Below are 16,413 nucleotides of genomic sequence, written 5' to 3' on the forward strand. Positions count from 1 at the left end.
TTTTAATATTCATATTTTAAATCTTTAATCCTGTTTAAAATAGTGAAGATGTGTGATAAAACTCCGACATGGGCTCAGCGCTAATTCGTTATTTGTTATTCATACTGCACCTTTTGCGCACAGGTCCTCTGAACATCGGATCAAACTTGTGAGGTTCACCTGTAACAGAGGAACATCATCAGGAACATTGACAGCATCTGCTGGAGCTTAGCAATGAAATAATTAAAGCTGTTGTTGCTCTTTCAGCTGCTGCCGTTAGGGGTCGCCACAGCGGACTGCGTATTTGAGTTGGCACAGTTTTACGCCAGACGCCCTTCCTGACGCAACCTTTCCTAATTTTATCCGGGCTTGGGACCGGCACCGGGAGCGCGCTGGTGCACTGGTGTTGGTTCCCTGGCCGGGAATCGAAAGTGAGTGGAATCACGTGGAAGTGAAAGGAAATGCATGGAGTTGCATGAAAACGAGAGCGGGAGAGTTCGAAAATGTGTGTAGAGTAAAAAAGTGTGTGTGTGGAAGAATAGAGGAGTGTGTGTGTGAGCGTGTGTGTGTGAGAGTAGAGGAGTGTGTGTGTGTGTGTGTGTGAGCGTGTGTGTGTGAGAGTAGAGGAGTGTGTGTGTGTGTGTGTGTGAGCGTGTGTGTGTGAGAGTAGAGGAGTGTGTGTGTGTGTGTGTGTGTGCGTGTGTGCAAGTAGAGGAGCGTGTGTGTAGAGGAGTGTGTGTGTGTGTGAGAGAGTAGAGGAGTGTGTGTGTGTGTGTGTGAGTAGAGGAGTGTGTGTGTGTGAGAGAGAGTAGAGGAGTGTGTGTGTGTGTGTGTGTGTGAGTAGAGGAGTGTGTGTGTGTGCGTGTGAGTAGAGGAGTGTGTGTGTGTGTGAGTAGAGGAGTGTGTGTGCGTGCGTGTGAGTAGAGGAGTGTGTGTGTGTGAGTAGAGGAGTGTGTGTGCGCGAGTAGAGGAGTTTGTGTGCGTGTGTGAGAGAGAGTAGAGGAGTGTGTGTGTGTGTGTGTGTGTGTGTGTGCGTGTGTGTAAGTAGAGGAGTGTGTGTGTAGAGGAGTGTGTGTGTGTGTGAGAGAGTAGAGGAGTGTGTGTGTGTGAGTAGAGGAGTGTGTGTGTGTGAGTAGAGGAGTGTGTGTGTGTGTGTGTGTGAGTAGAGGAGTGTGTGTGTGTGTGTGTGTGTGTGTGTGTGTGTGTGTGTGCGCGCGCACGAGAGTAGAGGAGTGTGTGTGCGTGTGTGAGTAGAGGAGTGTGTGTGTGTGTGAGTAGAGGAGTGTGTGTGTGTGTGAGTAGAGGAGTGTGTGAGAGAGTAGAGGAGTGTGTGTGTGTGTGTGTGTGAGTAGAGGAGTGTGTGTGTGAGAGAGTAGAGGAGTGTGTGTGTGTGTGTGTGTGTGTGTGAGTAGAGGAGTGTGTGTGTGTGTGTGTGTGTGAGTAGAGGAGTGTGTGTGTGTGTGCGCACGAGAGTAGAGGAGTGTGTGTGTGTGCGCGAGAGTAGAGGAGTGTGTGTGTGTGTGTGTGAGTAGAGGAGTGTGTGTGTGTGTGTGTGTGTGCGCGCGAGAGTAGAGGAGTGTGTGTGTGTGTGTGTGTGTGTGTGAGAGTAGAGGAGTGTGTGTGTGTGTGCGTGTGCGCGAGAGTAGAGGAGTGTGAGTGTGTGTGTGCGTGTGTGTGTGAGTAGAGGAGTGTGTGTGTGTGCGCGAGAGTAGAGGAGTGTGTGTGTGTGTGTGTGCGCGAGAGTAGAGGAGTGTGTGTGTGTGTGTGTGTGTGTGTGTGAGTAGAGGAGTGTGTGTGTGTGCGCGAGAGTAGAGGAGTGTGTGTGTGTGTGTGTGCGCGAGAGTAGAGGAGTGTGTGTGTGTGTGTGCGCGAGAGTAGAGGAGTGTGTGTGTGTGTGTGTGTGCGCGAGAGTAGAGGAGTGTGTGTGTGTGAGAGAGTAGAGGAGTGTGTGTGTGTGTGTGCGCGAGAGTAGAGGAGTGTGTGTGTGTGTGTGTGTGAGTAGAGGAGTGTGTGCGTGTGCGCGCGCGAGAGTAGAGGAGTGTGTGTGTGTGTGTGTGTGAGTAGAGGAGTGTGTGTGTGTGCGCGAGAGTAGAGGAGTGTGTGTGTGTGTGAGAGAGTAGAGGAGTGTGTGTGTGTGTGTGCGCGAGAGTAGAGGAGTGTGTGTGTGTGTGTGTGTGTGTGAGTAGAGGAGTGTGTGCGTGTGCGCGCGCGAGAGTAGAGGAGTGTGTGTGTGTGTGTGTGAGTAGAGGAGTGTGTGTGTGTGCGCGAGAGTAGAGGAGTGTGTGTGTGTACGCCTCCACACCTCCACATCACGCCTCCACATCTCCACATCACGCCTCCACATCACGCCTCCACATCTCCACATCACGCCTCCACACCTCCACATCACGCCTCCACATCTCCACATCACGCCTCCACATCACGCCTCCACATCACGCCTCCACACCTCCACATCACGCCTCCACATCACGCCTCCACATCTCCACATCACGCCTCCACACCTCCACATCACGCCTCCATATCTCCACATCACGCCTCCACATCACGCCTCCACATCACGCCTCCACACCTCCACATCACGCCTCCACATCACGCCTCCACATCTCCACATCACGCCTCCACACCTCCACATCACGCCTCCATATCTCCACATCACGCCTCCACACCTCCACATCTCCACATCACGCCTCCGCATCTCCACATCACGCCTCCGCATCTCCACATCACGCCTCCACACCTCCACATCACGCCTCCACATCACGCCTCCACATCACGCCTCCACACCTCCACATCACGCCTCCACATCACGCCTCCACACCTCCACATCACGCCTCCACACCTCCACATCACGCCTCCACACCTCCACATCACGCCTCCACATCTCCACATCACGCCTCCACATCTCCACATCATGCCTCCATATCTCCACATCACACCTCCACATCACGCCTCCACACCTCCACATCACGCCTCCACATCACGCCTCCACATCACGCCTCCACATCTCCACATCACGCCTCCACATCACGCCTCCACATCACGCCTCCACATCACGCCTCCACACCTCCACATCACGCCTCCATATCTCCACATCACGCCTCCACACCTCCACATCTCCACATCACGCCTCCGCATCTCCACATCACGCCTCCGCATCTCCACATCACGCCTCCACATCACGCCTCCACATCTCCACACCTCCACATCACGCCTCCACATCACGCCTCCACATCTCCACATCACGCCTCCACACCTCCACATCACGCCTCCATATCTCCACATCACGCCTCCACATCTCCACACCTCCACATCATGCCTCCACATCACTCCTCCACATCACGCCTCCACATCACGCCTCCACATCACGCCTCCACATCTCCACATCACGCCTCCACACCTCCACATCACGCCTCCATATCTCCACATCACGCCTCCACACCTCCACATCTCCACATCACGCCTCCGCATCTCCACATCACGCCTCCGCATCTCCACATCACGCCTCCACACCTCCACATCACGCCTCCACATCACGCCTCCACATCACGCCTCCACACCTCCACATCACGCCTCCACATCACGCCTCCACACCTCCACATCACGCCTCCACACCTCCACATCACGCCTCCACACCTCCACATCACGCCTCCACATCTCCACATCACGCCTCCACACCTCCACATCACGCCTCCACATCTCCACATCACGCCTCCACACCTCCACATCACGCCTCCACACCTCCACATCACGCCTCCACATCACGCCTCCACACCTCCACATCACGCCTCCACATCTCCACATCACGCCTCCACATCTCCACACCTCCACATCACGCCTCCACACCTCCACATCACGCCTCCACATCTCCACATCACGCCTCCACATCATGCCTCCACACCTCCACACCTCCACATCACGCCTCCACATCACGCCTCCACATCTCCACATCTCCCCTCCACATCACGCCTCCACACCTCCACATCACGCCTCCACACCTCCACATCACGCCTCCACATCACGCCTCCACATCACACCTCCACACCTCCACATCACGCCTCCACATCACGCCTCCACACCTCCACATCACACCTCCACACCTCCACATCACGCCTCCACACCTCCACATCACGCCTCCACACCTCCACATCACGCCTCCACACCTCCACATCACGCCTCCACATCTCCACATCACGCCTCCACATCTCCACATCACGCCTCCACGTCACGCCTCCACATCTCCACACCTCCACATCACAGATCTTCATGTTTTTACACTCTGCTGTTGTTGCTAATCATTTCACTCAGACAGAAAACAAACAGTATATCAGTGAACTCCTTTCTAACCGTAATGACTTGTTTTATAAGGAGAGTGAATCAGAGTTTGTGCCTTTTGCTGATGATTTATGTTCATCTCACTCATGTCCTAACTTTTATCCAACACACACACTGTGCTGAATGAGTGTAGGCTTCTCACACACACACACACACACTGTGCTGAATGAGTGTAGGCTTCTCACACACACACACACACACACACACTGTGCTGAATGAGTGTAGGCTTCTCACACACACACACACACACACACAGAATGGCCTAGTGACTGCAGTCTGTTCTCTCTGTTTCAAAGAGCAACAGCAGAAGCGCGAGACACAACCAACTGTCATTATTTCTCTCTGCACCTGTCTCCCTCTTCCTCTCTCTCTCTCTCTCTCTCTCTGCACCCGTCTCCCTCTTCCTCTCTCTCTCTCTTTCTCTCTCTCTGCGCTCGTCTCTCGCTCTCTCTCTCTCTCTCTCTCTCTCTCTCTCTCTGCGCCCGTCTCTCTCTCTCTCTCTCTCTCTCTCTCTGCGCCCGTCTCTCTCTCTCTCTCTCTCTCTCTCTCTCTGCGCCCGTCTCTCTCTCTCTCTCTCTCTGCACCCGTCTCTCTCTCTCCCTCTGCGCCCGCCCGCCCGTCTCTCTCTCTCTCTCTCTCTCTGCGCCCCGCCCGCCCGTCTCTCTCTCTCTCTCTCTCTCTCTCTCTCTGCACCCGTCTCCCTCTTCCTCTCTCTCTCTCTCTCTCTCTCTGTGCCCGTCTCTCTCTCTCTCTCTCTCTCTCTCTCTCTCTCTCTCTCTCTCTGCGCCCGTCTCTCTCTCTCTCTCTCTCTCTCTCTCTGCGCCCGTCTCTTTCTCTCTCTCTCTCTCTCTCTCTGCGCCCGTCTCTCTCTCTCTCTCTCTCTCTCTCTCTCTCTGCACCCGTCTCTCTCTCTGCGCCCGCCCGCCCGTCTCTCTCTCTCTCTCTCTCTCTCTCTCTCTCTCTCTCGCTCTGCGGCCCGCCCGTCTCTCTCTCTCTCTCTCTCTCTCTGCGCCCGCCCCGCCCGTCTCTCTCTCTCTCTCTCTCTCTCTCTCTCTGCGCCCGCCCGTCTCTCTCTCTCTCTCTCTCTCTCTCTCTCTGCGCCCGCCCCGTCTCTCTCTCTCTCTCTCTCTCTCTCTCTCTCTCTCTGCGCCCGCCCGTCTCTCTCTCTCTCTGGGTGAGCGGGTGGTGGGGATGGGTAGTGTTTATGGTGGTAGGCGGGGTTAGGGTGGATGAGTGGGTGGTGGTAGGCGGGGTTAGGGTGGATGAGCGGGTGGTGGTAGGTGGGGTTAGGGTGGATGAGCGGGTGGTGGATGGGGGTTATGGTGGTAGGTGGGGGTTAGGGTGGATGAGCGGGTGGTGGTAGGCGGGGTTAGGGTGGATGAGTGGGTGGTGGTAGGCGGGGTTAGGGTGGATGAGTGGGTGGTGGTAGGCGGGGTTAGGGTGGATGAGCGGGTGGTGGTAGGCGGGGTTAGGGTGGATGAGCGGGTGGTGGATGGGGGTTATGGTGGTAGGTGGGGTTAGGGTGGATGAGCGGGTGGTGGTAGGCGGGGTTAGGGTGGATGAGCGGGTGGTGGTAGGCGGGGTTAGGGTGGATGAGTGGGTGGTGGTAGACGGGGTTAGGGTGGATGAGTGGGTGGTGGTAGACGGGGTTAGGGTGGATGAGTGGGTGGTGGTAGGCGGGGTTAGGGTGGATGAGCGGGTGGTGGTAGGCGGGGTTAGGGTGGATGAGTGGGTGGTGGTAGGCGGGGTTAGGGTGGATGAGCGGGTGGTGGATGGGGGTTATGGTGGTAGGTGGGGTTAGGGTGGATGAGCGGGTGGTGGTAGGCGGGGTTAGGGTGGATGAGTGGGTGGTGGTAGGTGGGGTTAGGGTGGGTGAGCGAGTGGTAGGCGGGGTTAGGGTGGGTGAGCGAGTGGTGGTTGGGGGTTATGGTGGTAGGCGGGGTTAGGGTGGGTGAGCGGGTGGTGGGGATGGGTGGGGGTTATGGTGGGTGAGCGGGTGGTGGTAGGCGGGGTTAGGGTGGGTGGGGGTTATGGTGGTAGGCGGGGTTAGGGTGGGTGAGCGAGTGGTGGTTGGGGGTTATGGTGGTGGGCGGGGTTAGGGTGGGTGAGTGGGTTATGGTGGTGGGCGGGGTTAGGGTGGGTGAGTGGGTGGTGGGGATGGGTGGGGGTTATGGTGGGTGAGCGGGTGGTGGTAGGCGGGGTTAGGGTGGGTGGGGGTTATGGTGGTAGGCGGGGTTAGGGTGGGTGAGTGGGCAGTGGTGGGCGGGGTTAGGGTGGGTGAGCGGGTGGTGGTGGGCGGGGTTAGGGTTAGGGTTAAGGATTTTTTCGGTAATGGGGAAGTCTAATGGATTTTGATTATCTTTAAAAGCCAGTTCTAGTGTTTCTAGTTGTTTGGTTATTTGATTTTGCTTACAGTTTGTGTCTGTTGCTACTTTATTAAATAGTGTTTGGAAATGGGTTTCCCATATTTCTCCATTTTGAATAGCCAATTCTTCATGTTCAGTTTTTTCAAGTTTTTCCAATTATCCCAAAATTGGTTTGTATTGATTGAGTTCTCCATTGTTGTCAGTTGTTTTTGGGTATATTGTGCTTTTTTGGTTCTGAGTGTTTGTTTGTATTGTTTTAGTGTTTCACAGTAAAGAAGGCGAATCTCTGTATTATTTGGATCTCTGTGTTTCTGAGGTGTTTGCGAATCGCCATGCAGTCTTGATCAAACCAATTTTTGTCATTCTTGGGTATGTGATTTTGTCCAGTTTTTGTTTTCAGTTTTGTCTGTTTAGCTGTTTTTTTCAAATATATTATTTAAATCTTTCACAGCTAAATTGATGCCTTCTTTGTTGTGATTATAGGTGGTGTTAAGAAATTTCTCTAACAACAATTGTATTGCTGCTTATTGCTTTCTGCTTCTCCTCTGTGCTGTTTTCAGTCCATCTGTATGGTCTCCTAATGTGGTACAGCTTACTGGACTGAGTGCGAATGTTAGCTTTAGTTCTTTTGAGATACACAGTGATTTGGCTGTGATCAGACAGAGGGGTTAGTTCTTTGACAGTGAATGCTCTGAGAGATGGAGGATCTATGTCTGTTATCATATAATCTACGGTACTATTCCCAAGAGGTGAGCAAAAGGTGCATCTTCCTAAAGTGTCCCCTTGTATCCTACCGTTGACGATGTACAGACCCAGACTTCTACAGATCTGCAGGAGATCTTTCCCATTTCTATTGACAATGTGGTCATGGTTATTTCTCTCTCTCTGCGCCTGTCTCTCTCTCTCTCTCTGCGCCCATCTCTCTCTCACACACACAGACCCCTTCTCTGTCTCACTACATATACAGTGTTGTTAGTAAGATCCTGAAACGGCATCCATGTGAGTTTTAATTCCGGATCATCTCCATAGAGACCACGACACTATTCACTTCACCTCTCTGTCTCCTAACGTCCTCATCATCATCATCTTCAGAGCCGCTCGTCTTTCTGTCCTCTCAGTGGCTAACCAAAGAAGAGGAGATAAATCAGGGCGGAATCAGGGCGGAATCAGCTTTAGGTGTACAGCTCGACACATACTGACACGGAGACACGCGCTATCACACAGTCTGTTACAGAATTCACAACACGCTTTACTGTACAGGATCTCATACAGCGTGAGGAGGAATTATATTAAAACAGCACTGAAATCACACAGTTAAATGAGATTAAATAGCTAAACTGACCTCTGTACTGTGTTTGACAAACTGGACTCGATTTCAGGAACAGACTGATTCAATCTCCATCAATCATCAAGACAGGATATTTATTCCAGCTGACTGCTATCACACTGTAACATTCCCACATCGCTCACTGGACAAGCAGAGCAAATAAAGCCACTTTAATCCAAGAGATAAAACAGAGATGCTGAGTGCAAACTTCATTAAACGACAGTAAAATACAACTTCATCAGAAAAATAAACTTTGTGAGACTGAAAACGTCTGGGACAAAAGCCCCCGTTAATCAGGACAATTTGTGATTACTGTTTTGACCAATCAGTGAACCAACGGTACTTAGTAACAGGACCATTCCCTCGGTAACATATCTGTCTCTGTCCGCCTCTAGCGCTTCTGTCTCTCTCTGTTTCCCTGTCTCTCTTTCTGTCTCTCTCGCTCCATCTCCTCTGTGTGTGTGTCTCTCTCTCTCTACTCTGTCTCTCTCTCCTCTGTTTCTCTCATGGTCTCTCTTGCTTTCTTTTTCCATCTCTCTGTGTCTCTTCCTGTCTCTCTTGTCTCTCTCTGCAGTGTGTGAGACAGTGTTAAAGCGTGTTGGTGTTACAGATGGCCAACTGAGTCTGTCAGAGTGCTGATGGTGAATTCAGTTCCACACAAACCCACACTGTACCGAGTTAAAACAGGACGTCAGAGACCCGATTTAACCCGCTGTAGGTGGAACATTAGGGCACGAATATGTGGTTTCACACGCAGTATGATGTGGCACAAACATTAAACTAGCTAATGTCCAGACAAACAAGCGCAACAAGTTTGTATCCCCCAATTGGTTTCTGGTTAATGTCTCAAGTCTTATCCTTCTTCTTACTTATGTGTATACCTGAGACAGCCTTAGAATCACTTCAAATAAGAACAAAGCTACTGGAGAAAAAGACATTTGCTGTGACCTTCACCCTGCTGGTTACCATAATTCTTTTGTATTGGAATTTCCCATTTGGGAAAATCTTATTTCTTATATAAATCCTGTTTAATCGCTTGATTGAGAGATATCATGCTAACAGGAATCTCGGGCAGAGGCACAGAAACACAACACAAACACCACCTTGTGACAGAGACATAAAAAAAAAAACAACTGCGCTCTATTTAATCCGGTTAAATAAACTGATAGTGTAGTATTAAACTTGTAATGCTAATATATTCACAGGGGGGAGTGAATGACCAGCGCTCTCTCCCACCCTCAATACCACAACTGAGGTCAGACCCTTGAGCAAGGCACCGAACCCCCAACTGCTCCCCGGCCCTGCACACTGCTCCGGGTGTGTGTTCACGGTGTGTGTGTGTGTGTGTGTGTGTGCACTTGGATGGGTTAAATGCAGAGCACGAATTCCGAGTATGGGTCACCACACTTGGCCACAAGTCACTTCACTTTTTTCACTCACTTTATTGGTTAATGTTGCTAAAACTCAATCAGAACTCAGTTAAAATGTTTTATTACCAAGTTAGTGATTACTAACATAGTTAAAAGCATTAAGTTAGTTAAGAGCTTTTAAAATGAAGTCATTGATTCGTTAAAAAAACCTGACCTTGACCCCTGTCAGCTGTCCTACTACAGACCAATATCAAAGCTCCCCTTTATCTCCAAGATCCTAGAAAAGGTTGTAGCACAGCAGCTATGCTCATACTTACATAGGAATAACATTCATGAAATGTATCAGTCAGGATTTAGGCCTCATCATAGCACAGAGACAGCGCTGGTTAAAGTGGTAAATGACTTACTACTGACCAGAGTCCTCGCTAGAACCAGAAGATATGACCACATCACCCCTATCTTATCCACACTGCATTGGCTCCCAATCAAATTTCGTATTGATTATAAAATACTACTATTGACCTATAAAGCACTAAATGGTCTCGCGCCACAGTACCTGAGCGAACTTTTGGTCTTTTATGATCCGCCACGCCTACTCAGATCAAAAGGTGCAGGCTATTTGTTGGTACCTCGAATAATGCATGCTACAGCTGGGGGTAGAGCTTTCTCTTACAAACCCCACAGTTATGGAACAGCCTTCCACTTAGTGTTCGGGGCTCAGACACAGTCTCAGTGTTTAAGTCTCGGCTGAAAACATATTTGTTTAGTCAAGCCTTTAGTGAATAGTTTTCTTAGGTACAGGGGCAGGTCTGGAGGGTTTCACAGGCATAGAGTGTTGTGGTGAACTGGGATGTTTGGATGCTGTCGCCCCCCCACTCTCACATGTTCACTCAGGTGTGTTGATGGTGGAGTGGCTGGAGCTTTATGTCCCAGGACGCCTTCATGTCTGTGTTAGCTTCTGGCTCTCCCTTTTAGTTACGCTGTCATAGCTAGTCTTGCCGGAGTCCCTGCTTGCATTGTCCTTAACCATTACAGGACAGTTAGCGTACCTAATAATCTGTGTTTCTCTTTCTGCTGAGGATGACCCCACATGGACAGCCTAAAGATCATCATGAGATTACTGTGGATGGAACCACACAGAAACCGTGAAGATGGCTGTGGATCTTCTTCCTTGGACAGCTTTAGGGCTGCAAAAACAGTTTTGCACTCGAGTCTCCACCAAAGAACAGTTAATAACTTCAACACGATAGACTTCAAGTAAAAACTACAATGATTTCAGAAATGACTCTGATGCTGATGTTCATAAGTTGCTCACAGGTTCCTGGTTACGTAACTGCACTATTTGCCTCTACAGTCCTCAGTTATAGAAGGGAATGATTTATAATCAGGTGTCACGCAGATGAGGCTGAGTTCCCTTTAAGTCTAAATTTACACATTCAACACTTCTATCCAATTTATATATTTCTGTAAAGTGTTAAAAAGTGTTTATTGTGTGGTGTTTAAACTAAACTGAGTGTTTATTGTGGAGTGTTTAAACTAAACTCAGTGTTTATTGTGTGGTGTTTAAACTAAACTCAGTGTTTATTGTGTGGTGTTTAAACTAAACTCAGTGTTTATTGTGTGGTGTTTAAACTAAACTCAGTGTTTATTGTGTGGTGTTTAAACTAAACTGAGTGTTTATTGTGTGGTGTTTAAACTAAACTGAGTGTTTATTGTGTGGTGTTTAAACTAAACTGAGTGTTTATTGTGGAGTGTTTAAACTAAACTGAGTGTTTATTGTGGAGTGTTTAAACTAAACTCAGTGTTTATTGTGGAGTGTTTAAACTAAACTGAGTGTTTATTGTGTGGTGTTTAAACTAAACTGAGTGTTTATTGTGGAGTGTTTAAACTAAACTCAGTGTTTATTGTGGAGTGTTTAAACTAAACTGAGTGTTTATTGTGTGGTGTTTAAACTAAACTGAGTGTTTATTGTGTGGTGTTTAAACTAAACTCAGTGTTTATTGTGTGGTGTTTAAACTAAACTCAATGTTTATTGTGTGGTGTTTAAACTAAACTCAGTGTTTATTGTGTGGTGTTTAAACTAAACTCAGTGTTTATTGTGTGGTGTTTAAACTAAACTCAGTGTTTATTGTGTGGTGTTTAAACTAAACTCAGTGTTTATTGTGTGGTGTTTAAACTAAACTCAGTGTTTATTGTGTGTGTTTAAACTAAACTCAGTGTTTTATTGTGTGGTGTTTAAACTAAACTGAGTGTTTATTGTGTGGTGTTTAAACTAAACTGAGTGTTTATTGTGGAGTGTTTAAACTAAACTGAGTGTTTATTGTGGAGTGTTTAAACTAAACTCAGTGTTTATTGTGGAGTGTTTAAAACTAAACTGAGTGTTTATTGTGTGGTGTTTAAACTAAACTGAGTGTTTATTGTGGAGTGTTTAAACTAAACTGAGTGTTTATTGTGTGGTGTTTAAACTAAACTGAGTGTTTATTGTGGAGTGTTTAAACTAAACTCAGTGTTTATTGTGTGGTGTTTAAACTAAACTGAGTGTTTATTGTGGAGTGTTTAAACTAAACTCAGTGTTTATTGTGTGGTGTTTAAACTAAACTGTGTTTATTGTGTGGTGTTTAAACTAAACTCAGTGTTTATTGTGGAGTGTTTAAACTAAACTCAGTGTTTATTGTGTGGTGTTTAAACTAAACTCAGTGTTTATTGTGTGGTGTTTAAACTAAACTGAGTGTTTATTGTGTGGTGTTTAAACTAAACTCAGTGTTTATTGTGTGGTGTTTAAACTAAACTCAGTGTTTATTGTGGAGTGCTTAAACTAAACTCAGTGTTTATTGTGGAGTGTTTAAACTAAACTGAGTGTTTATTGTGTGGTGTTTAAACTAAACTGAGTGTTTATTGTGTGGTGTTTAAACTAAACTCAGTGTTTATTGTGGAGTGTTTAAACTAAACTCAGTGTTTATTGTGGAGTGCTTAAACTAAACTCAGTGTTTATTGTGGAGTGTTTAAACTAAACTCAGTGTTTATTGTGGAGTGTTTAAACTAAACTCAGTGTTTATTGTGTGGTGTTTAAACTAAACTGAGTGTTTATTGTGGAGTGTTTAAACTAAACTGAGTGTTTATTGTGTGGTGTTTAAACTAAACTGAGTGTTTATTGTGTGGTGTTTAAACTAAACTCAGTGTTTATTGTGTGGTGTTTAAACTAAACTCAGTGTTTATTGTGTGGTGTTTAAACTAAACTCAGTGTTTATTGTGGAGTGTTTAAACTAAACTGAGTGTTTATTGTGTGGTGTTTAAACTAAACTGAGTGTTTATTGTGTGGTGTTTAAACTAAACTGAGTGTTTATTGTGTGGTGTTTAAACTAAACTGAGTGTTTATTGTGTGGTGTTTAAACTAAACTCAGTGTTTATTGTGGAGTGTTTAAACTAAACTGAGTGTTTATTGTGTGGTGTTTAAACTAAACTGAGTGTTTATTGTGTGGTGTTTAAACTAAACTGAGTGTTTATTGTGTGGTGTTTAAACTAAACTGTGTTTATTGTGTGGTGTTTAAACTAAACTGTGTTTATTGTGTGGTGTTTAAACTAAACTCAGTGTTTATTGTGGAGTGTTTAAACTAAACTCAGTGTTTATTGTGGAGTGCTTAAACTAAACTCAGTGTTTATTGTGGAGTGTTTAAACTAAACTCAGTGTTTATTGTGGAGTGTTTAAACTAAACTGAGTGTTTATTGTGGAGTGTTTAAACTAAACTCAGTGTTTATTGTGTGGTGTTTAAACTAAACTGAGTGTTTATTGTGTGGTGTTTAAACTAAACTCAGTGTTTATTGTGGAGTGTTTAAACTAAACTCAGTGTTTATTGTGGAGTGCTTAAACTAAACTCAGTGTTTATTGTGGAGTGCTTAAACTAAACTCAGTGTTTATTGTGGAGTGTTTAAACTAAACTCAGTGTTTATTGTGTGGTGTTTAAACTAAACTGAGTGTTTATTGTGGAGTGTTTAAACTAAACTGAGTGTTTATTGTGTGGTGTTTAAACTAAACTGAGTGTTTATTGTGTGGTGTTTAAACTAAACTCAGTGTTTATTGTGTGGTGTTTAAACTAAACTCAGTGTTTATTGTGTGGTGTTTAAACTAAACTCAGTGTTTATTGTGGAGTGTTTAAACTAAACTGAGTGTTTATTGTGTGGTGTTTAAACTAAACTGAGTGTTTATTGTGTGGTGTTTAAACTAAACTGAGTGTTTATTGTGTGGTGTTTAAACTAAACTGAGTGTTTATTGTGGAGTGTTTAAACTAAACTGAGTGTTTATTGTGGAGTGTTTAAACTAAACTCAGTGTTTATTGTGTGGTGTTTAAACTAAACTCAGTGTTTATTGTGGAGTGTTTAAACTAAACTGAGTGTTTATTGTGTGGTGTTTAAACTAAACTCAGTGTTTATTGTGTGGTGTTTAAACTAAACTCAGTGTTTATTGTGGAGTGTTTAAACTAAACTCAGTGTTTATTGTGGAGTGTTTAAACTAAACTCAGTGTTTATTGTGTGGTGTTTAAACTAAACTCAGTGTTTATTGTGTGGTGTTTAAACTAAACTGAGTGTTTATTGTGTGGTGTTTAAACTAAACTCAGTGTTTATTGTGTGGTGTTTAAACTAAACTGAGTGTTTATTGTGGAGTGTTTAAACTAAACTCAGTGTTTATTGTGTGGTGTTTAAACTAAACTCAGTGTTTATTGTGTGGTGTTTAAACTAAACTGAGTGTTTATTGTGTGGTGTTTAAACTAAACTCAGTGTTTATTGTGTGGTGTTTAAACTAAACTCAGTGTTTATTGTGGAGTGTTTAAACTAAACTCAGTGTTTATTGTGGAGTGTTTAAACTAAACTGAGTGTTTATTGTGGAGTGTTTAAACTAAACTGAGTGTTTATTGTGGAGTGTTTAAACTAAACTCAGTGTTTATTGTGTGGTGTTTAAACTAAACTCAGTGTTTATTGTGTGGTGTTTAAACTAAACTGAGTGTTTATTGTGTGGTGTTTAAACTAAACTCAGTGTTTATTGTGTGGTGTTTAAACTAAACTCAGTGTTTATTGTGGAGTGTTTAAACTAAACTCAGTGTTTATTGTGTGGTGTTTAAACTAAACTGAGTGTTTATTGTGGAGTGTTTAAACTAAACTGAGTGTTTATTGTGGAGTGTTTAAACTAAACTCAGTGTTTATTGTGGAGTGTTTAAACTAAACTCAGTGTTTATTGTGTGGTGTTTAAACTAAACTCAGTGTTTATTGTGTGGTGTTTAAACTAAACTCAGTGTTTATTGTGGAGTGTTTAAACTAAACTGAGTGTTTATTGTGTGGTGTTTAAACTAAACTCAGTGTTTATTGTGGAGTGTTTAAACTAAACTCAGTGTTTATTGTGGAGTGTTTAAACTAAACTGAGTGTTTATTGTGGAGTGTTTAAACTAAACTCAGTGTTTATTGTGTGGTGTTTAAACTAAACTGAGTGTTTATTGTGTGGTGTTTAAACTAAACTGAGTGTTTATTGTGTGGTGTTTAAACTAAACTCAGTGTTTATTGTGGAGTGTTTAAACTAAACTCAGTGTTTATTGTGGAGTGCTTAAACTAAACTCAGTGTTTATTGTGGAGTGTTTAAACTAAACTCAGTGTTTATTGTGGAGTGTTTAAACTAAACTCAGTGTTTATTGTGGAGTGTTTAAACTAAACTCAGTGTTTATTGTGTGGTGTTTAAACTAAACTGAGTGTTTATTGTGGAGTGTTTAAACTAAACTGAGTGTTTATTGTGTGGTGTTTAAACTAAACTGAGTGTTTATTGTGTGGTGTTTAAACTAAACTCAGTGTTTATTGTGTGGTGTTTAAACTAAACTCAGTGTTTATTGTGTGGTGTTTAAACTAAACTCAGTGTTTATTGTGGAGTGTTTAAACTAAACTGAGTGTTTATTGTGTGGTGTTTAAACTAAACTGAGTGTTTATTGTGTGGTGTTTAAACTAAACTGAGTGTTTATTGTGTGGTGTTTAAACTAAACTGAGTGTTTATTGTGGAGTGTTTAAACTAAACTGAGTGTTTATTGTGGAGTGTTTAAACTAAACTGAGTGTTTATTGTGGAGTGTTTAAACTAAACTCAGTGTTTATTGTGTGGTGTTTAAACTAAACTGAGTGTTTATTGTGGAGTGTTTAAACTAAACTGAGTGTTTATTGTGTAGTGTTTAAACTAAACTCAGTGTTTATTGTGGAGTGTTTAAACTAAACTGAGTGTTTATTGTGGAGTGTTTAAACTAAACTCAGTGTTTATTGTGGAGTGTTTAAACTAAACTCAGTGTTTATTGTGTGGTGTTTAAACTAAACTCAGTGTTTATTGTGTGGTGTTTAAACTAAACTCAGTGTTTATTGTGTGGTGTTTAAACTAAACTCAGTGTTTATTGTGTGGTGTTTAAACTAAACTCAGTGTTTATTGTGGAGTGTTTAAACTAAACTCAGTGTTTATTGTGTGGTGTTTAAACTAAACTGAGTGTTTATTGTGGAGTGTTTAAACTAAACTGAGTGTTTATTGTGGAGTGTTTAAACTAAACTCAGTGTTTATTGTGGAGTGTTTAAACTAAACTCAGTGTTTATTGTGTGGTGTTTAAACTAAACTCAGTGTTTATTGTGTGGTGTTTAAACTAAACTCAGTGTTTATTGTGGAGTGTTTAAACTAAACTGAGTGTTTATTGTGTGGTGTTTAAACTAAACTGAGTGTTTATTGTGTGGTGTTTAAACTAAACTGAGTGTTTATTGTGTAGTGTTTAAACTAAACTCAGTGTTTATTGTGGAGTGTTTAAACTAAACTCAGTGTTTATTGTGGAGTGTTTAAACTAAACTGAGTGTTTATTGTGGAGTGTTTAAACTAAACTCAGAGTTTATTGTGTGGTGTTTAAACTAAACTCAGTGTTTATTGTGTGGTGTTTAAACTAAACTGAGTGTTTATTGTGTAGTGTTTAAACTAAACTCAGTGTTTATTGTGGAGTGTTTAAACTAAACTCAGTGTTTATTGTGGAGTGTTTAAACTAA

At 44.2% G+C, this 16,413-nt stretch overlaps 1 protein-coding gene across 4 annotated transcripts in view; it reads right to left on the bottom strand.

Moving 5' to 3' along the window:
* slc44a5b (solute carrier family 44 member 5b) overlaps positions 1–16,413 on the bottom strand; it is a 33,763-nt gene that overhangs the window by 16,382 nt on the left and 968 nt on the right. For all 4 annotated transcript variants that reach the window (XR_008302175.1, XM_053236347.1, XM_053236348.1 and 1 more), the window contains exon 2: positions 111–159. Coding sequence is in view for 3 of the 4 variants with exons in the window: in XM_053236347.1 (XP_053092322.1) it covers positions 111–159 (49 nt within the window). In the remaining variant the exon portion in view is untranslated. The remainder of the gene's footprint in view (positions 1–110; positions 160–16,413) is intronic.

Source organism: Pangasianodon hypophthalmus, chromosome 8 (genome assembly GCF_027358585.1).
Source record: "Pangasianodon hypophthalmus isolate fPanHyp1 chromosome 8, fPanHyp1.pri, whole genome shotgun sequence".
NCBI lineage: Eukaryota > Metazoa > Chordata > Actinopteri > Siluriformes > Pangasiidae > Pangasianodon > Pangasianodon hypophthalmus.